Below are 20094 nucleotides of genomic sequence, written 5' to 3'. Positions count from 1 at the left end.
TTCTTGCATTCCCCCCATTACTATGATGATTTACTTTAACATTATCACGACGGTCAACATAAGGATTTTACATTGATGACCACCGCCTGTGACAGGGCATTTATCTGACACCCTCTTCTCATCTTGTTGCTTTTGACATTACCGACTTGCCTCTATTGGTATGCGCATGCTAATAATGGTTAGTGGATATAGGGTATTACACTCGATTTTCCCGTGTCGCCCCCGAGCTGTCCTCTTGCCACGGCAGACACCTCGATTCGTCTATTCATGAATATCAATGTTTCCAAATTTCTCTCCATATTGTTCATTCCCGAAGGGAGATGTACTCCAAATTGGTCTGAAACGAGGCCTGTCTGGTCCAAATAGTAATACCAGACCTCAACACATCCCTGCAGTACCTCGTAATTTCCACACAGATCTTCCTTTATTTCCCTCCAATATTCAGGTCCCCGTGCGGCCTGAGTTCCCACCGTTGGTTCGCTGCAGGGGTCAGGGACATTGTGGGGACATGCTGGGCCTCTCAGCGACGCCGATAAGCGCCGGACTTGGGCCCGCGTGTGATGAGCACCTCCCAAGTTGCAGATGGCAAATTCACACCCCGCTTCAAGGGTCAATTTTCCCTTGGGCTTAGGGCGGGCGGCCCTGGAGTCTTTTCGCCTTTTTTTTTTTTTTTTTATTCTTTCTTTCTTTTCTTTTCTGTTCCAAATTTAGCCCCCGTGAATGGAGTCGTGCCGTGTGCTTGGGTCTTCACTAATTGGCCCTATGGCATCTTAGGGTTGATCTGGTCTCTCTCTCTCGGTCCTGTGATCCCAGCTGTTGCAAAGAATAGAAATTCTTGTTCTTCGTGCTCCGCAAGAGAGCTTCTTGTAACTCTCCCCTTCTTTCCTCGACCTTGCGCCGTGGTCATGGCCACCAGTTCGGTTGTTTCTTGATGGATGCGCAGGCCAGCATGAATAAGTTCGCCGACCCTTTTTTCTTTTTCTCTTTTCTTTTCTCTTTCCTCTTCGAGTGATGGGCTGTTCTTCTATTATATCATCTCAACTTCATGCCTGACAAGCTCTCCTCGATACTGATTATCGACTGTGTCTAGCTGGTTGGCGTCGACCCATGCAGGCGACGAGCAGCCATTAAACAACCACCGATATCCTAACTGGTCATCACCTGGCAGCAGTAACCAGCGCTCTCCAGGTCATCGAGAACATGCCATTCAGCCGCCGCTGTTGACGACCGCGTTCAACGGCCCTCAGTTCCAGGTTCTTACGGCTGGTCCTGCGTCGACTCCTCTGTCGTCAACTTCACTATCCAGTCCATTTACCCACGGCCAATCTCCTTGCGTTCCGTCCTCTGCCAACGCGAGATCTGCTCCTTCGCCGGCGATGGCCTCTCGGCATCCATCTGCATACAATGTGCCCTACAACCCCCAGGACTGGGGGCCCATGGGCGGTGCCTCGGCACGGGGCTCATATCAGCCAAGTAACATGCATCGCGCGGTGCCGCAGCAGAGTACTCATACTGGTCTGTCCATTGTATTTCTCCTTCTACTCTCGGACTCAAACGGCCAAATCATTCACACCAAACCTCTCGGGAACGGTTTCGATATGTGGATATTGACTCAATCCTGGTAGATATGTCTCTGTCACCACCGCCTCCGCCGTATTCACCCCCAAGCAACCGAAACCGGTTGTCGCAGGAGTCTTTTGGGCGGAATGCCAACTACGCTACCCCAGCTCCAACACCAACGCATAATTCCTTCAGAGAAGAAGGCTCCGAGGTGTCTGGTGAGCCTCAACGACGCTCCATGCACAGACCTCGGCCATCATCTCTAGTGTATTCGAATGAACCCGGTTCCCATCAGCAGTCGTTACCCCCTCCTCCACCTCCACCGCAGGGATACCCGGGATCGAGGTCCGTTTCACAAAGTCGGATCGATGCATACCAGGGCCCTTCCTACAGCTCCAATCCACCCCCCGTCAGATCTCAACTGTCGATTTCGGCCTCGCAGTATGAGCAGGCTTTGCCCTCGCCAGGATTCAGGGGAAATGACCCCATGCAACAAATCGGCGATTTAGAAACCCCGACGCGACCTCCTGCGTCCCGCAGAGCTGCCTCTGCCGGCGCCGTGGTAAGCAGCGCAGGAACCTCAAGATCGGCCAGTCAGTCGAGAAATTTATCCCCAACGAACAACTGGGAGCCTGGGATGCCTCTTCCACCACCGCCCCCTGGTCCCCCTCCTACTTCGCGATCTCTCAGCGCGAGCGGCTCATCAGAGTCTTCGTCCATGAGAATTCCCCAGGGCCATGGTAGAGGAAAGGCCAGAGCACCGCCGGCTTTGGGTACTGGGCTTGGGAGTATCCCACCAACACCAGCTGACTGGGTGGATGAGGCATATTTGAACAGCCGACCAAGCAGGGACAAGGAGCCTTTGTCCATTGATACCACGAAAGCGGCGAAGCTACCGGATCGGACAGACCATCCAGATTCCAACGGTTCTTCACAACCATCCCAAAGAACCCCTGGAAGTGGCGGACTGTTTCGCAGCTCAGCAATCCGCGACCCCAGCGCCAAAGGCATTCGTGAAAGGCGGATCGAACGCCGCAATCGACAAAGCCTGTCGTATGAAGATGCCAGTGTTGTATCTACGAGCGGCAATCCCTGGGCTGATGCCCTGGACCAGGTCAGGCCGTCAAACCTCGTCCTCCCGGAGCCAAACAATAGCCCAGATTATACTCGACAGCCGACATCGTCCAGGATCACTCCTCGCAGTACACGCAGCCTTGGCTCAGATGCTCCGCTTACTACCTCGCGGTCTCGAGCATCTTCTGCGGGTCTATTCTCGGATCAGTCGTCTTATTCCACGCCCAGGCCAGAGCCGAGCCCGGCAGGCCCGTCGTCGACTGCATTTGCGCATACACCCCCATTCTCGCCTCACGGAGACACCTCTCCGGCATATTCTAAAGGAGTATCCCAGGCAGTCCCACCCAAGGCACTGCCAACCCCTCCGTTGAATTCTGGGAAAGATGTTCGATCACGGTCCCGCGCCGCGTCTCGAGGAGCAGAGGATCGTCCGATTTCGCATCTCCTACATTTGCCTAACGACTCTGATTCCATGATGCAACCCTTGTCCCCACGTCGGGATCCGTCACAGCAAAGGCCGCCTGAATCCAACATTTCACAAGACTCCAGATTTGTGCAGGATGCCATCCAACGCCACAAAACCTTCATTCAAAGGGAAGCCAGCGCAGCAGATGAGGCCGAATCCTTACAGATCTTTATCGAGTTTATCATCACAGAATCTCGGTTTCGGCGCGAGCGATACGCCAGGGTTTGGGAGTCTGGGTCCCTGGAACTTGAAGCGATGCACCGCAAGCTGTTTGAAATGCCTCCCAATGGAACCGCCACACTTCCACCCTCCCGCCAGCCAACCAAACCAGGGCCGCCGCTGGAGATACCTCAGAATCGGCCCAGTCGACCGGAGTCTGGATGGTGGAACAATTACCAGCCTTGCCTGTCGCCGATAGCCAGCATGAGTATGAGCAATGATGAAATGAGCTCGCGCGGCCGTGCCCCGAGCCGTTGGTGGGAGTCTAAAACGGGTTCCAGCAGCGAGGGAGCAGAGAGAAAGGTTCAACGGTCCAAGCGGGAATCAAAGTACATGGGATTGCCCCGGGAGGCGATGCAGTGGGACCAGGAAGTGACTCCTTCGAGAACGGATGACAAAGGTTTGAATTACGGACACCAGCCTGCACCCTATGGGCCCGATGAATACCCTCCCGAGAAAGTCGGCTGGCACGAAGAATCTCCTGTTTATTCTGGTGCCGAGACAGGAGATCATCATCTTGGGCGATTGAGGGAAAGTCACAGGTTGGACGTTTCGCGATTGATCACCCTGCCTCCACCATATCCGCGACATTACCCTGCCGTGAACAACAGCCACCCGGATCTAGTGACATACCGAACCACGGTCCGGTCGATCACCGATCTCTCGGGGATCAAATCCACCCGACAGCGGTACAAGAACGACGTGGATACCATGCTCCAAGAGCATCGAGAACAAGTACAGGAGGGCCATCGCCAATTCAAGTCCAATATCCAGAACCAAATCCAAGAGGGTAGCTTGACATTCGCGGAGGCTGCAGAGGCAGAGGCAGCGATGATTGTCGAGGACAACAAACGCGAAAGGGATCTTGCTAAACGTCAACTTGATACCTATCAGGAGACTGTGCTCAAACCGATGCATGCAATATTAACCGACCGGGTCAGTCGAGCTACGGCTTGCATCGACGAGCTGAGCAGCAAGCTGTTTAATGATGCCCAGCACGAAACCCCAGACCAGACGCAAGAAGAAGGCGACGGCAAACCCGAGCTGCTGGAGACGTTAACGCAACTGAAATGGCTATTTGAAGCCCGCGAGCAGCTCCATCGCGAGATGTTTGACTTGATCAGTGGCCGCGACGAGAAGTACAAGACGGTTGCCCTACTACCATACCAGCAGAACAAAAACGACGACAAGCTCCGGGAAACCCAAGCGTTCTTCACGCAAGATGCCTTGGCCCGACGAGCACAGCATGAGACCGAGACATGCGATCGGCTCGATTCGTTCCTGGATGTCCTTGAGCAGAATGTAGTGCGTGGTGTCGAAGTGCAGCTGTCAGCCTTTTGGGACATCGCCCCGTCGCTGCTGGCGCTAGTGCAGCAAGTCCCGGAGAACTTGCGCGGGTTCCAGGTGCAAATCCCTGCAGATGAATACGATGAAAACCCGAGCTACCACGCTCATCCGCTACAATACTTGTACTCTCTGCTGTCGCACGCAGAGAAATCAAGCTACCAATACATCGAGTCGCAGACCAATATGCTGTGTCTCTTGCATGAGGTCCGGTCAGCCGTGATGCGTGCGAACCGCAACCTCACCGAGGCGCAACGCATACAGCATGGCGAGGATGAGGGCCAGGTACACCGAGAAATGCAGGCCACTCGCGCAGACGAAGAACTGGTGCTCACTACCGACTTGAAGGATAAGGTTGCGACGGTCGAGGGTCAGTGGGCCGAGGCTCTGGGCAGCCAAATCCAGGGTCTTCGGGAGCGGGTCAAAGACCAGCTTTTGGCCGAGGATGGCTGGGAGGATTTGGAGCAATTGGAACAGTGAAAAGGAATGGAAGCATGGGTGCCGATGGGCTTGGTGTGAGATGCGCATTCGTTTGCCAGGCCATTGGGGGGATTATATATACTTTCTTCTATGAAATATACGCATTTTAAGTACTGTAGATATTCAATGTCTACCGAGCTGCATTCCTCGAAATATAATTTTCGGTCATAGATCTTCACTATAAAATTGCTGTCCCAGAAGGGAAGTACCCACAATCACGTGCTCCTTCTAGCAGCTTCCGCCGACTCGCGCTTTTCCCCTCCGACTTTCTCTTTTCCTCTTCTCTCTGCTCGACACTCTTTTCCTCTCCTTCCCTAGACTTCATACTGTAAGTATCCTAATACCCCCCCCCCTCTCTTCTATCCCCTGTCCTCCCATGAGAATCAATTCTTCTGTTTCATGGCTTCTCAACCGCGCAACCACTCCGACCTGAGAACCTCCAATTGGCCCAACATGATGAGACATCATAGCTGGCACCAGTCTGAGATCGATGGAACAACCATCTTCACTGCTGAATAGCTTTGTGTCCGGAAATACGCTCCGTGACCTGACAATTGTGGCTTTCGCTCCGTGCGACTCTTTTTTTCTTCTGCAGAAATTTACATGCCAAACCCAATCGAGATATCAGTTGCTAATACTCGAATTTTCACAGGACTTCAGACTCGGTGTGAGATCAAATATCATCGCCGTCCTCGCGGAAGAAACAAACAGAAATTTAAAAGGAAACACAGAACAGAACCAATCCAAGAACCCCCTCACAAAAATCTTTTTCTAAACCACCTTCCACCTCCCACATCCCCCATTCATCATGGTCCTCCACAACCCCAACAACTGGCACTGGGTGAACAAGGATGCCTCTGGCTGGGCCAAGGACTACCTGAACAAGAACCTTTGCGGCATAAATGCCGAGGATGGGGGCGTGTCCGCCACAGTAGCCAAAGTGCTGTCGATGGATGGCGACGTAGATGTCAGCCAACGCAAGGGCAAGGTCATCACCCTGTTCGATGTCAAGGTGTCGCTAGAGTATTCAGGTTTGTAGACGTCCAAAACAAAAAAATATCAAATGATGGTCTTGGCTGAGACTGTTCGATAGGGAAGACCCAGGACGGTGAGGAGGTGAGCGGCTCCATCAACATCCCTGAGGTAGCCCACGACACCGAGGAAGATGAGTACGTCGTACGTTCCCTTAGACCCATTGCCTTCTCTCGAAGGCACAAAAATTCAGAAACACAAAGGGACCAGGGCCCACTAACGCGTTTTCTCTTCTCTTGTAGTTCGAGATTGAGAACCATGCGGACTCCGCCTCCAAGCAGCCTGTGAAGGATCTGGTGCGATCCAAGATCCTCCCCCAGCTCCGCACGGCGCTGTCCAAGATGACCTCGGACCTGATCACCGAGCACGGCAAAGACCTGCAGCACGCCCCGGGAGTCAACCCATCCAGCGGCTTCACCCCGGCCAGCGTCCACCCGCAGACCACCAAGAAAGAATCTCCGGCAACTGCCACTTCTACCACCTCGACGACCGGCAAGGTAGCCGTCAACACGACGACCGTAACGGCGTCGGACGAATTCCGCACCACGGCCGAGGAGCTCTACAACACATTCACGGACCCGCAACGCATTGCTGCATTCACGCGCGGCCCGCCGCGCCAGTTCGACAGTGCCCAGGTTGGCGGCAAGTTCGCTATCTTCGACGGCAATGTCACTGGCGAGTACGTCAAGCTGGACGCGCCTAAGCAGATCGTCCAGAAGTGGCGTCTGGCGCAGTGGCCTGCCGGCCACTTCAGCTCCCTCGAGATCAACTTCGACCAGAACGATCTCGACGGCGTTACCCAAATGCGGGTTACTTGGTCCGGCGTCCCCGTTGGCCAGGAGGACGTCACCAAGCAGAACTGGGAGTTGTACTACGTTCGCAGCATCAAGCAGACTTTCGGGTATGTGTTGTTGTTTCTCCTTGTGTTCTTCTCTGAGATATGGCCCTTCTTTGGCTTTTTTCTTGCTTCTTTTCTCATCATACACCTTGTCACACTGTCTTTTTGCCAACCCGCATCTCCTCTCTTGCAGATCCAGATCCTTATTGCATTCCTGGACTTCTTTACTAACGGTCTTCCTTGTTCTCTTCCTCGGTATAGGTTTGGCACTATTCTCTGATCGACTGCGTGCACTCTCCGTAGCCGCCTGATCTACACCAGACGCATCAACCGGCTCGATTTATCTACCCATAGAAACAAAACCAAACAAAGAACACAAGACTGCGAAGACAATTGGGATGGCAGAAATGTACAGCATTCCAATCTGCCTAGCTCGCGGGGAACTTGGGTGGTCCGGTTTTTCCTCCTCTTTTTCCTTTTTTTTTGTCCGCCCTCGGCCCGTTGGCGATGTTGCTCTCGGGCTTTGGCGGGTTCAATGATGCTACGATAGAGGAAAGTGATATGCGAATGATAATGAAGACAAGAATGCATGGTTTATCTCTCCACCTATCTCTTTATCACACTACAATTATCTGTGCCTAGACGAATACCAAGGTGCAGATGGACTTGAATTTCCCTATACGCTGCCCAAGCAATAGAACGGAACATTGCTTGGTAATAGATTTACGAGGCCAGAGAATCTGAACTTTGTCCAATCGTCATCTATCGTATTTGATACTTTAATGCCCGCTAGCCGCTAGCTTTTCTTTTCCTTTTTTAATGGACGATCCAAAATGGTGCATTTACAGCGTGCGCTCGATCATCTCGATGCCGTACTCCTCCTTCAGGGTCTTGAGTAGAGGAGCACAGATGTCCATGGTCATGGGGGCAAGGATACCCTTGATAGAGTTAGCGTTGATTGTTACAAGACAAGGGGTATTAAGGAAAGAGGTGAGGAAATACCTTCTTCTCAATGGTACCCTCCAGGACCTGCTTCACAGCCACACCACACGGCACACCGACCAGCTTAGCCATGGCAGAGTAGCCGGAGGGGTTACCGTACTCGCAGAGGGTGGAGGTGCGAGTCTCCTTCGAGCCGTCCTTGTGCTCGATATCGAACTTGTGCTGCAGCATGACGAGGTCGCGCTCGCCGGGGCCGTACTGCATCTTCTTCTCGAGGGTGGCGCAGAGGGTGTCGAGGGCGTTGCCGCGGGGCGTGATCTGCTCGTCGGAGAAGAGGCCGATCCAACGCAGGCCGGAGAGGAGGCGGTCGCGCTCGTCGTTGTTGGGGAAGGCGGTCTTGGACGCAACAGCCCACTGCAGGTCTTGCTCGGCCGACGACGTCGCGCCCAGGAGCTGGCGCGTGGCCTCCTTCCAGGTCGACGGGCTCTGGAAGACCGCGTTGGGCTCGTCATTCAGGAATCCCGTGTCGACCAGCACCTTGATCATCTCCGGGAAGCCTTGGAACCGCAGCGTGCCGCGGATCACCGTCTGCGCCTCTGGGATCTCGTACCGCTCGCGGAAGCCTGTCGAGTCGCGGTTCGGGTACCCCACGAACGCGAAGCCCGGGTAGATGAAGTACGGCTTGGCGGTCGCCATCAGGTCCGGGCCCGCGATGCTGACTTCCTTGCCGTCCTGGTAGATCTTGGCGGCGTTGCGCAGCGCAAGCAGCACGCCGCGGCTGGACCACGAGAACTTGTAGCCCAGCGGGTTGTTCGAGCACTCTGGCGCAGGCAGTCCACCGCAGAACGACACGAACCCGGTGACCTTACCGCCAGCCGCGTGCACCTCCGAGATCGTCTTGACGGCGTACAGGTGGTCGATCTAGAGAGAAAATTATTAGACTTTGATTGTGCTTTCAGTTGTTGACGAAGATTACGACTCACACCCTAGTTATTCATACATTCAAGTTAGTCACAGGCTCGATATAAGTGTTATGCCCATGGATCTATGATGCACTTACCGGGTCCAGACCAATCTCGTTCATGACCGTGATACCGGCCTTCTTGCAGTCCTCCTCCAGCTCCAGCATGGCCGGAGACACGTACGAGGTGGTCACGACATTCGTCTTGGTACGGATGGCCGACTTGATAACCACCGCGTGGAAGGTGTACGGGATCAGCGAGATAGCCACATCGGCCTGCTCAAGAGCCTTGTCCAGAGCGGCATCATCGCTGACATCGAGAGAGATAGCCTTGGTGTTCTGGAAGCCTTCGGAGAGCTTCTGGGCGCTTTCGAGGGTACGGCAGGCTGCGGGGCACGAATAGGATCAGCGGTGATATCCTTGTAAATCCCGATGCCATTTTTTTACCTCCGTAACGAAAGCCTCGTTCGTGGCCAATTGCACTTACCGACAGTGACCTCAACACCCGCCTTGCTCAGAACCTCGACGGTGGGCTTCGTGACTATGGGAATTCAATTGTGAGCAAACTGTATACGGGCCCCTCCAGGTGGGCATGCGGGGTACGCGACTAAGCTGCGCATCTGGGAGGGGAATAACATACCGAAGCCCGAGCCGAGGAGAAGGGCCTTAGAACCAGCGACTTGCTTGACCATTTTGTTTCAATGGCGATATAATAGATGGGTGGTGGATGAGTCTTCTATCGATGCATTCGACTTCCCCGCCATCGTGCGATGAGTCATCTGTCACGTGCGCCGGTATCGGTGTTCGGCAAGCATGAATAGTTGCAAAGCTAGAAGATGGATACTTTAGGAGAAAGTAGAAATCAGAGGGGGGTTGGGGGAATCCATGGCCAGTAATATTGCTGCAAAAATGCTAGAAAGGCAGGCATCGTGGATATATGGGAATATATATGACACAGGAGAAGATAATCAGTCGGAACCCGCAAACTCCGCTTGGATGCTGAACAAAACAAACACAAAAACACGATGTACTATACGCCCTTGACCTTCCCGGTCTGTCGCAGGACCATGTCCGCATCCTCCTCACTGGATTCGGGACTGTCCCCCGCAAAGTTGCCCTCTGCGTCTGGGTTCTGGCGGGACTTGGCAATGCGCCGTTGCCAGCCGAGCAACACCGGTAGGAAGTGCCATAGATCGAACTCAGGCCACATGACGTCGAGGAAGACAATCTCGGTGTTTTCATGACATTGCCAGAGCATAAAGTCACTCAGCCGTTCCACACCCGAGGTCCGCACCAGCATATCCAGCGGCGGGTTACCTTTGGTCAACATGTGATCGGACAAGATTTGGCGAGAGATGGTTTCGGGGGAGATAAAGACCGGGTTTTCTGCGTCTGAGACATTTTCCGGGCTTGATCCCTTGGCCGATTGCCCGTCTGGCTGGCCTCCCAGGTGGAGCGTGGTCGAGGACGAGAAGGAGGAACCTGACTCGTAGATGCGATGGGAGCGATCGTTCCGTGCACCGGACTCATCTTCTTGTGTGGACAACTCGGCAGATGTGGATTCCGAGTCGCTGTTCGCCTCTTGTGGTTTGGTGCCCAGGGTCTGAGCACGGATGTTGTGTGCAATATGCGATTCAGAGAAGGGAGTGCGTGCAGTAGCACCGGCAGGACGCGCAGGATGGAGCGGTGCACTGTATTCTTCGACGGTTTCGCGGATGGCAGTGGTGATTTCGTCGCGGGAGGTATAGGGGAAACAGATGTTGAGGACGCGGTCGCCGTTGCGGCTGGTGAGGTCGACGGCCTTGTTCACTGCAGCCAGCACGTCGGGCTTGAGCAGGTCGAGACGGCCCAGGACGCGTACTTTTGCCCCGTACCGATCCAGCAGGTCGCCATGCTGGGCCATCTGGGAGAGTTTCACCTTGGCCATCTCCATAAGCGCATCGACCTCGAATTTGGATCGCTTAAAGTTCTCGATGCTGAACGCGTAGATCGTCACCACCTTCACACCACTCTTGTAGCACACCTCGAGGATCTACAGAGATCCGTCGTTAGCCATTGTCTCGTCAGTCTCAGCGCGCGCCCCGAAGGCCCAGGGCACGCAAGCAAGCCCCGGGGCTTATCCCCGAGCTGTGATAGCCTTACCCTTGCCAGCGCTTCAAATCCCAGATTGTGTCCCTCCACTGTCTCAATCCCATGCGACCGGGCGAACCGTCTATTCCCGTCCATGACAAAGGCCACATGTTGTGGAATCGGGCCCTGGCGGAGTGCGCCAACCAGCAGCTCCTTAAAGTTCGTGATGGCGAACTCGATCGGCGGGGACGCGAGGAACCATCTCCTGAGTCGAGAGAGATGCATTGAGCCCGCCATGGTGGAAATCACGGGCGTGAGGCTCGTAGGGCTGGATTGAAGAAAAAGTTGTGTTCGAGGCCCAGGATTGCGGAGGCGGAGAAGAAATGCGTCAGGGAAAATGATGGGCGAACAACGTGGTCCGTAATCATGCAGGAGGCGGAGCAGAGCGATGCCAGGCTGCACTTTTCTCTTTGTTGGGATTTGAAGTGATTTCGCTGAACTCCTATATTTACTCTTCTGATTATTTTTGGTTTGAACGCATGCATTCTCTGGCCTTCGCCATTGTCAGGTGATTGCTAGCATTGTACTGTAGCTCTCTCCCAGGATCAAATGATCTTGGCCAACATCCTTTCTGGGATACGACATTTTATGACAAGATACTCGGCACCTGGAAATTCTTTGTATCAGAATTCATGGATTGGTGTAGAAATCTCAGATGAGGTGGACCGAGTTGTAGCGTATGAGAATCTCTTGTTTCTTGATATCCGAAATTCTCTCATTCCGGTGAGCTGTCTACCTTATACATTGGAGTAGACCTGGCCTCTCTCCGGGGCGTACTGAACGGCATCGTATACTCTCGTCATATTGAATAAAGTGGATCAGAAGGCATAGAAACAGAAAAGAAGAAAAAAAAAAAAAAAAAAAAAAAAACAGACGGGTATCCAAGTGACTTCAATAACAGACATTCCAAACATATTGAGCAACAGCTTTTTTTACCCCCATGAATAGCAACAACAGCTGCCGGTTATAGGTCTTTTCGGACTTCTTCGCCGCTGGACGGCGTCCCGGGTCCCGAACTGGCCATGTCCCAGCTCCCATCCTCACTTCGGCGACGACGACGTTCGCCGCGCTCTCTCATTGCATCTCGGATACGCGAACTGACATCCTCCAGCGGGTCCTTCGGGGTGATCGGACTCAGAGGCTTAAGCTGATGCCGCGAGCCCGGCCGAGGTCCAACAGAGCTGCTGCGGCTGCGGTCACGGCTGGGTGGCCGCGTAGAGAAAAAGCCAATGTTGGCCAGGTTGTGGAAGGATTCGTTGCGGGGGAGAGGCTCTTGGGAAGGCATTCCCTCGCCCAAGTCTCCATCGGCGGATCTTCTGATCTCCGGTAGGCTGAGATCGGGCTTGCCATCATGGCTGACTTCCCGGAAGGGGTCCGTGACAATCCGGGCAGCATCAAAGTCTGGGAAGAGCTCAGGGCCCATGGTGTTGATGGCATCCGTAACTTGCTGAGCAAGGGTGGCGCGTCTTTCCCGCAGTTTCACTAACGTGTTGGCCGACGACGGATTGAGAGATAGAACCAGCGGCCGCAGTGACTTGATGATATCCATTCCCACCTCGCCGATCCGAAGTGCGGCAAAGGTGATTGTGGGGAACAAGACCACGCCGATCAGTACCACCAACCAGAGCGGCACCCATTCAGGGACCCACCCTTGGATCCGGTTCCGATAGGTCCAGTAGGTGAATGCGGCAGTATAGGATGCGTAGACGGCGGGAGCGAACGCAAGGGCGATGAGGAGTTTCCATGTGGCCATGACATCTCGACCCTGTAGTTTGACCGTCGAGGCAGCCAATGCTTCCTTTGACTTCTTCATCGACAGATATTTGGTCGCGATGAACACAGGAGTGAACAGAAGCAGTCCGGGCAGGGTTCCGATCGTCAGAAGAGCTAATTTGCCCAGGCGATAGATCAATGTGGCAATCACTTGCAGGATCGAGAACTTGGCGTAGGCCACTTGGTGATCGCGGATCCCGAGGATCCGAAGCTGCTTGTTGTAGCTTACAATCGACTTCTGGAGGTGCACAATTCGTGGGTCGTTCTTAAAATGGGCGTAACCCTTCACGAGTCGGCGGTTGAGCTCCACCACCATCGGAAGGGGGAGCTTCTTTCCTTTGGTGTTGTACAGGCGCCGGGCAGCTTGGATGACCTGTGATTTGTTAGCATCCGCGGTAAGACCGAGGACAAGAGGGCTTACCATCAAAGTTTCATAGTCGGGGCTGGTGACGGTGACAGCGACGAGACCATTGTAGATAATATCCAATAGGGCACCGACCGACTCTCGCCGTTCACCTTGCTTGAATTGTTCCACTAGTTCTTTAGGGACCTCGATTGGATTACCGAATTCGATGACAGCCCTGGACCGGAATTTGTGAGCATGGAAATAATTCATGCCACAGGGCACAATCTTCAGGCCACAGTCCGGGTTGTCAGCCAGTGTTCCCAGAGCCATCAAGGCCACACCAGCTAGAGAATCAAGTAAACAGATTAGTATAAGCTTGCTGTGGTCTTCACAAGACACATGCGACCTACCTTTGAGGGGCAGTAGAGTTGTGCGGTCATGACTACCACCTTCGGGGAAGATGCCCACACAACCGCCTGCGTTCAGTCGTCCAAAAACTGCATTGTAAACGGCCGTTTGGTCGACGTGCGGGGCGACCTTGAACTTGGAGCCCTTGAAGTCCGGAGCTTGGTCAGACGGGTCACCAGTACAGCTTCCGTCTTTGGTGATATCGGTCCTCCCAGTCAGCTGAGACAGCGCATCGCGATGCTTAAACGCCTTCTTGAGAACCAGTTCCTCCGGACCACGAATCTCTGCAATGGCCGTGCTATGCGATGTCCCATTGATTGTAGGCAGTGCAATTGTCCCCTCCACTTCGAATCCCGGACCTTCGAAATTGGTGCCGACACCTCGCAGCAGAGTCGGTTCATTGACCGGGTCGGGTAGATAGATGGTTCCAGTCCCGGGCTTCAAATTGTCCATTGCCCGCGCCACAGGTAAGGTTCCAATGCCTCTCGCCAGCATTCCGATGAATTTGCGCCGGAAGGACTTTTCGGCGATAAGCCATGAGATCCGACGGTGGGCCTCGCTGCGGATAACGCGCATCAGAACCAACGAGTCCACGAACTGCCCGACAGATGGTTAGTGTGATGGGTGTTTACGGCCGACGCGACGTCCGTACCTGGTTTGCATGAGGGGCCGCGACGATGATGATCGGGCCGCGGCGAGGGATCTTCCAAGATCCACGCGGGTGTACCTCGCGGAAGAAAAGATCAATGAGCACGGAGAATGTCCACAAGACCAGATCGTACAGCCACCCGATGAGGGGCGGGATATACGGCTGGGTCTTCCCCATGGTGTCGGGAGAGATCCAACGGTTCTCACGCGATCAGTCTCCTACAAGGGCGCGGTGGCTCAGGTATGGTCACGGTCACGGTCGCAGTGTCGACATGAAGCGGTTCCCACTGGAGGAAAATCGACTGTTAGTACCTCGCGAGAAGCTCCACAAAACTTCCAAACGCTCTGACGTCGACACTCACCTGGTTTGTTTTCCCCACCAGACACAAAAATCAGGATTCCCAGGGGTTTAACAAGAGAGAATCGGAGAAAAGAAGATTTGCGCCAAGGAGGGGTGAACAGGGTCGAATGCGGAAAGATTGGGGATTTAGCGCGGATGCTTCGAGAATGCCTGGGAAAACAGTCGATATTCTCGATTACCTAGGACTGTCATTGCATAAAATAATTATTTCATTACTACGGATATAAAATTATACAATAATCTAATTCTATCATATTATTATTATTGTATTATTGTATTATTGTATTATTGTATGAGAGACATAGTCTGCACGGGCCAAGCTCCCAACATTCTACGGGGAGCTCGTGTGAGTACTGCGGTCCCGTCATTACAGCTATTTGCTGCCATCGATCTTCCTATTATATATCTAACTATAGAGTATGAGAATATGTTTACCAACCACTCCACAAAAGGAATAGAAAAAAAAATTACATCTCGCTATATCAGAAATAGACAAAAATAACATATACCGCAACCAGACCTAGCTGCCTTGAATTCTATACAAGGACTTCGATTGCGAGATACGAGAGTTAGGCGCTAGGGCATAGTCGACTTGACGCCATTTTGGTATAGTTAATCTCCGAGAACGTTCACTTATTTTGACTGCGTTAGTTGGATTCTATTCTTCTATCCCGTCTATATGTAATTCAACACGCCTTGTCTCTGTACACCCCAACCTCATTTTGGTAGATTCTTCCAAATCTGAGATCATAATCCTCGGGTAAACATTTGGATGACCCTTACATTGGAGACCGTCCAGGAATTTTAATAGGAGTGGTATCCATCGCTATTTCCGGGAATTTATCCCTAGGGTACTTGTCCCCATCCTGTATATCTATCAGATGTTGCCCTTATGTATAAGAGAGAGAGAGAGAGAGAGAGAGAGAGAGAAATATTAAGACTCACAGCATCGATATTCCACTCTGTGCGTAGATCATACTCGTCCCATCCAGCATTTATATCATTCTTATACCATGCGGACTTGATTGTGTGGATATTTGTGTTTCGCATGAGAGCCGGTAGCTCGGCGTAATGCCAGACTTCACCTACGGTGGCTTTCCCGCCTTGGCTTGAGTCACCTGCATAGAATGATGGATGTACGTGAGAAAGGGTATCATGGAGAATAGAGTATAGACTTACGGTTCCGAGGGTCCTTGGAGGGTGGGGAGAAAATTGTACGGCCGTTGTCAGGATCTAGTAAGACGTAGGCCGTCCCCCCATTTGCTCCCAACGCAAAGGCTGAAAGTCTTAGTATTAGGATACGGTAATGTCCAACTGGAAGGGTTGAGGTAGCCTACCTTTCGAAGACCGATAGAACTGTCTCCAGTGAAGATTTTGCTCTTTTTGAGGATTGGAAAAAATCTGTTTGACAATGTGGCCACCACCTTCGTTGCACGCAATGCTTTGAGCCAACCTCAAGGTAAAGCTTGGAACCGCGGTATAGAAAATGCCCAGACGATCAGCACCCGCATCCTTAATGTACTTTTCAATATTGGTCTTGATGTATGCGATTCCGTCGTCGTCGGCACCGTCAGTGGTACCGTCATGGGAGGTCATATGAACCCAGCTCACTTGCCCACCTGTTGGTGTACGCGACTAACGTTAGAATCATCTTCTAGCATTGTATAATCGTCGATCGACTCACCAAAGTCCCCCTTAGTTGTAGCTGTTTTGTCATTGTTAAACCGGGTTGCGAGAGCATGATGACGCGGGCTGCTTTTCGAGGGCAATGGACCGGCAAGGGTTAGAAACGACCATGATAGTACTGCTACTAGGAGCAGTATCCGTTCCTGGGACACCAGCATGGCCGCCAGAGAAAGAGAACAATAGTGAAGGGGTAGAATCGGGAGTCGTTATTCAAGCTCGGGAGAAATTTATTTATATAAAGGCACCCTATTAAATAGAATTGACCCCCGCTCATTATACGATTGGCCCCTTTTTATAGAGTCGGCCCCCTTTATTACTCTGGGGCGAGAGATCCTGCAATGGTATAGATATACATACATACATACTGTACTACTGTACCCAGCCCGTTTCATAAATTACCATTTATTACAGGCTCTCGGACGGATGACACTGTAATTTATGAAAACGGCCGGTTATCTACAGGTTATAAAAAAGCAATACTGCAGGATTCCACCTATTCCTACCTAGGTACCTAGGTATACTACAAAATCTGACATAATCAGCTTTTTGATTTATATAATCTTTTTTTGGACAGTTAACTAACTATTGATCGGAGCACGCACCCCCAAATTTTGGCTATTGGCATATCATTTTCGGAGATAAGTAGGTAAAAGTACATCAAAAGTAATTCAATCCCCAGGGCGACTGATCTGCTGGGGTGTGAGGGACCTGAGAAGACTCCGGCCAGACAAGTACCCACTACCTGTAGAGACACTGTACTCGTTCGAGTATCCCAAAGCAATAGCGGAAGTTCTGGAAAATTGACGCTACTTAGCTCCTATTCCTTTATTGTATTAGGTGGATATGTGGTCTGGTATCCATGAGTAATTCAAAGGCTTGACTACCTATGGCTGTGGTTTTGGGTAGTGGCTGACTGTTTGCCCCGCAACTTCCCCCAATTCTTTTCTCGTTGATCCTCGGACTGTATCTCTCTTCTTCGATTATTCCCGATTCTCTACCTCGTGGATCTCTCAACATGTCTGTAAAGTACGTGTCTTGAATTTCCCAGTGGCCAGTGGTATGGTGATGCTAAGTTGCGCAGCTGGGTGATGCTCCACGACCAGGACGGCTTCGTCCGTCTTCCCAACGAGCGCTTGATATACTCCTCCCCTCCCCGCACCAGCTTCTCCCTCACACCACCCTCTGCCTACAAGGGCAAAGAGAAGTTGTCTCTCCAGAGCGGTGCTGGCTGTATCCACATCACCAACCAAAGGGTCAGTCCCCTCCCCCTCGCGCAACATGGCTCCCCCCTTCCGCGCATGCTAAACCCCCGCTAGGTCGTCTACCTCCCCGCCCAAGCAACAAACGATTTCCAGTCCTTCTCCTCTCCTCTCCTGCATGTCCATGATTCACACGTCTCCGCCCCCTTCTTCGGCCCCAATGTATGGACCGCCCTGGTGCAGCCTGTGTCCGGGGGCGGCATTTCAGCGTCATTACCCGCCGTACAAGCCAAAGTCACCTTCAAAGAGGGCGGTGCTTTTGATTTTCATACAAACTTCGAGCGCATCAAGGAACGACTCGAACAGGCCGTTGAGAATACAGGAGAGAATGCCCGAGGATCGCGCGCCGTGGATCTCTCTGCGGTCCATCTGGAGCAGCTACCTGCATACGAGGGTCCTCGAAATGGGGCTTCCAACGCTGAGCCCAGTGAGCCACCAGAAGAGTCACGAAGTACACAAAGAGCATCTGTGACAGGTCCCGATCCTGTGGAGCCCCCGCCATGCTACGAGGAGGTTCAGCAGCAAAGCGTGGCGAATGAATTGGAGGAGCGGTTGCGAAGGTCCAGCTAACATGGGCGATATGGGTTCAGAATGATGTCCCAACTCTGGTTATGTCGCTGGTTACTTTGCATCTCTGAACCTCGGGGAACCTCCACTCTACATGTATATTACGAATTTTGACGAGTTAGCGACACGAAAGCGATTCTTATGGCAAGTAGAAAGCAATCGCCATGGAGTTTGTACTGGCGCACCTCGAACAGATTTGGCTTTTAGCAATTATTGCATAGAAAGGAGCCATATGAATGTAAATCACCATAATAAAAGAAATAGAAAATCACATCAAAAACATCGATATTGTTCTGTTCCTCTGTCAGGTGCTCTCAGCCAATCACGTGTGGCACAATGCTCAGCCGGGGCATCCCGATTTTCCAGTCCGAAAGAAGCTTGGAAAACCAACTTTCTCAATTCAACCCACCCCCTACCCTTCTTGCACCCCCAATTTCCAGACCGCCCGGTCACGATCAATTGACGCCATTCACAATGGGTCTTTCCGACTTCTTCTCTGCCGTTTCCTCCCTGGGTTTCGCCGAGGCCCAGGCTGAGGCTCCCGCCGAAGACGTCGAGACTTCCACCCCCCAGGACGCCGAGCCCGCCCAGAAGACTGGGGAATCCACCGAGGACTCCTCTGAGGAGACCAACTCTGCTGAGGAGACCCCTGAGGATTCCTCCGAAGAAGCCCCCGAGGCTGAAGAGGGTGGGGAAGAGGAAGAGGCTGAGGCCGAGGAGGAGGAAGAGGAAGAGGAAGAAGAGGAGGAGGAGCCTGAGGACATCAAGCCCAAGCTCGAGGAGGGTGAGTGGTTTGAAATTCTCATTTTTGCTTGTGGTTCTCGGTTCTCCCGAAGTTGCCCACGTCGCGCGAATGCAGGGGTTGGGTGTTCGCATCGATTGTGCTGTCATCTCTGCACCCCGAGAGTGCCAATGGCACTGCCGTTGGATCTGGGCTACTACATTATTTGAATCACGTTGGCGACTGACTCCAATCTTGTTGTTAGATTGCGCTCACTCCGCTCAGTGCGCCCCCTACAAGCACCACTACGACGAGTGTGTCGAGCGCGTCACCCGCCAGGAGGAGGATGAGGACTTCAAGGGTCCCAAGGAGGACTGCGTTGAGGAGTGTAAGTGATATGAGTGATACGGCTAGAAATGTCGCAATGGGGCAGATTCAAGACTGATCCCCCACTGCTGGACTTTTGCCCCCACAACACCTAAAGACCACAACTAACATCTTTGTTTCTCTCTCAAGTCTTCCACCTCACGCACTGCGCTACTGCCTGTGCTGCCCCCAAGCTCTGGAGGGAGCTCAAATAAGCGGATCAACCCAGGTCCAATTCGGCGCCACTTCGTCATACTCGTCTCTTTCGCATTGACCCGTTTCGATTGACATCTCCCCGCAAGTGCATTGGCTGTGACGCAAGCTTAGCGTTGAAGAATATATTATGATGGCTGTTTACCTCGGATTCCGACGTGATAGCTTGCCGCTCTATTTTTGAGAATACAGGATCGACCAAGACAACATAGCCCCTTTTGTTATTGGAAAATGTTGATCTTTGACATCGTTCCTCGTGTACGTGTGTGCGCATATTGAGTTTCAGGGCAGAGAGAAGAGGCCAGATGAAACAACAAAAGAATAATAGACCACCATTCCCTCTTTCTCTCTGCCTTGCATGTACAGATAGCTGGTCTTCGCCTGTTCGAACTGTGCTTTTGTTATTTCTTCGATTTTCCCGAGACGAATCTCATCTGTTTAGACTGAGTTTTTTGGCTTCTTCGTACTTTTGGCTTTGGCCAGGGCATCCGGAAATAGCTCTATACCCCCTGGGGTTCTGTGCAGCACTCCCATCTCGCCATAGACTGGCCAATTCCTGGCAGTCGTCAAGGTACCCTGCGAGAGGTGTTTGGTTTATTGGCACCGGGATACTCAGTATTTTTCTCACCGAGTATTCTATGGCGTAGTGGTGTGGTAACTTGGTGCCTAGATGCGCATACAAGGGAGTACTTCGCGGTCG

The 20094-nt window shown here is 52.6% G+C and overlaps 8 protein-coding genes across 8 annotated transcripts; 4 read left to right on the top strand and 4 right to left on the bottom strand.

Annotated features, from left to right (window-relative positions):
- Nucleotides 1–931: 931 nt before the first annotated feature.
- NUU61_007890 (uncharacterized protein) lies at nt 932–5143 on the top strand (the record flags this gene model as incomplete). Its single annotated transcript, XM_056658415.1, has 3 exons — nt 932–957; nt 1091–1515; nt 1626–5143. 3 exons carry the CDS (start codon nt 932–934, stop codon nt 5141–5143), a joined length of 3969 nt encoding a protein of 1322 aa, XP_056508708.1.
- Nucleotides 5144–5951: 808 nt separating this feature from the next.
- NUU61_007889 (AHA1 family protein) lies at nt 5952–7293 on the top strand (the record flags this gene model as incomplete). The annotated part of the gene is made up of 4 exons (XM_056658414.1): nt 5952–6174; nt 6237–6319; nt 6418–7076; nt 7275–7293. 4 exons carry the CDS (start codon nt 5952–5954, stop codon nt 7291–7293), a joined length of 984 nt encoding a protein of 327 aa, XP_056508707.1.
- A 562-nt stretch (nt 7294–7855) lies between these two features.
- Nucleotides 7856–9608, bottom strand: lys9 (saccharopine dehydrogenase (NADP+, L-glutamate-forming); the record flags this gene model as incomplete). Its single annotated transcript, XM_056658413.1, has 6 exons — nt 7856–7951; nt 8016–8876; nt 8939–8941; nt 9016–9302; nt 9404–9457; nt 9557–9608. The coding sequence occupies 6 exons, from the start codon at nt 9606–9608 to the stop codon at nt 7856–7858; spliced, it is 1353 nt and encodes a 450-aa protein (XP_056508706.1).
- Nucleotides 9609–9946: 338 nt separating this feature from the next.
- On the bottom strand, nt 9947–11283 carry NUU61_007887 (undecaprenyl diphosphate synthase family protein; the record flags this gene model as incomplete). The annotated part of the gene is made up of 2 exons (XM_056658412.1): nt 9947–10948; nt 11059–11283. 2 exons carry the CDS (start codon nt 11281–11283, stop codon nt 9947–9949), a joined length of 1227 nt encoding a protein of 408 aa, XP_056508705.1.
- A 727-nt stretch (nt 11284–12010) lies between these two features.
- On the bottom strand, nt 12011–14399 carry NUU61_007886 (putative glycerol-3-phosphate acyltransferase Sct1; the record flags this gene model as incomplete). The annotated part of the gene is made up of 4 exons (XM_056658411.1): nt 12011–13192; nt 13241–13509; nt 13576–14170; nt 14226–14399. 4 exons carry the CDS (start codon nt 14397–14399, stop codon nt 12011–12013), a joined length of 2220 nt encoding a protein of 739 aa, XP_056508704.1.
- Nucleotides 14400–15361: 962 nt separating this feature from the next.
- NUU61_007885 (uncharacterized protein) lies at nt 15362–16323 on the bottom strand (the record flags this gene model as incomplete). The annotated part of the gene is made up of 5 exons (XM_056658410.1): nt 15362–15448; nt 15528–15700; nt 15762–15860; nt 15920–16217; nt 16267–16323. 5 exons carry the CDS (start codon nt 16321–16323, stop codon nt 15362–15364), a joined length of 714 nt encoding a protein of 237 aa, XP_056508703.1.
- Nucleotides 16324–17283: 960 nt separating this feature from the next.
- On the top strand, nt 17284–18097 carry NUU61_007884 (GRAM domain-containing protein; the record flags this gene model as incomplete). The annotated part of the gene is made up of 3 exons (XM_056658409.1): nt 17284–17294; nt 17350–17521; nt 17585–18097. The coding sequence occupies 3 exons, from the start codon at nt 17284–17286 to the stop codon at nt 18095–18097; spliced, it is 696 nt and encodes a 231-aa protein (XP_056508702.1).
- A 471-nt stretch (nt 18098–18568) lies between these two features.
- NUU61_007883 (cytochrome b-c1 complex subunit 6 family protein) lies at nt 18569–19396 on the top strand (the record flags this gene model as incomplete). Its single annotated transcript, XM_056658408.1, has 3 exons — nt 18569–18878; nt 19081–19203; nt 19332–19396. 3 exons carry the CDS (start codon nt 18569–18571, stop codon nt 19394–19396), a joined length of 498 nt encoding a protein of 165 aa, XP_056508701.1.
- Nucleotides 19397–20094: the final 698 nt, after the last annotated feature.

The sequence above is a fragment of the Penicillium alfredii genome (genome assembly GCF_028826965.1).
Source record: "Penicillium alfredii strain IBT 34128 chromosome Unknown utg000010l_segment0_segment0, whole genome shotgun sequence".
NCBI lineage: Eukaryota > Fungi > Ascomycota > Eurotiomycetes > Eurotiales > Aspergillaceae > Penicillium > Penicillium alfredii.
The sequence above is the reverse complement of the archived record's forward strand: the minus strand, read 5'-3'. Positions and strand labels throughout refer to the sequence as shown.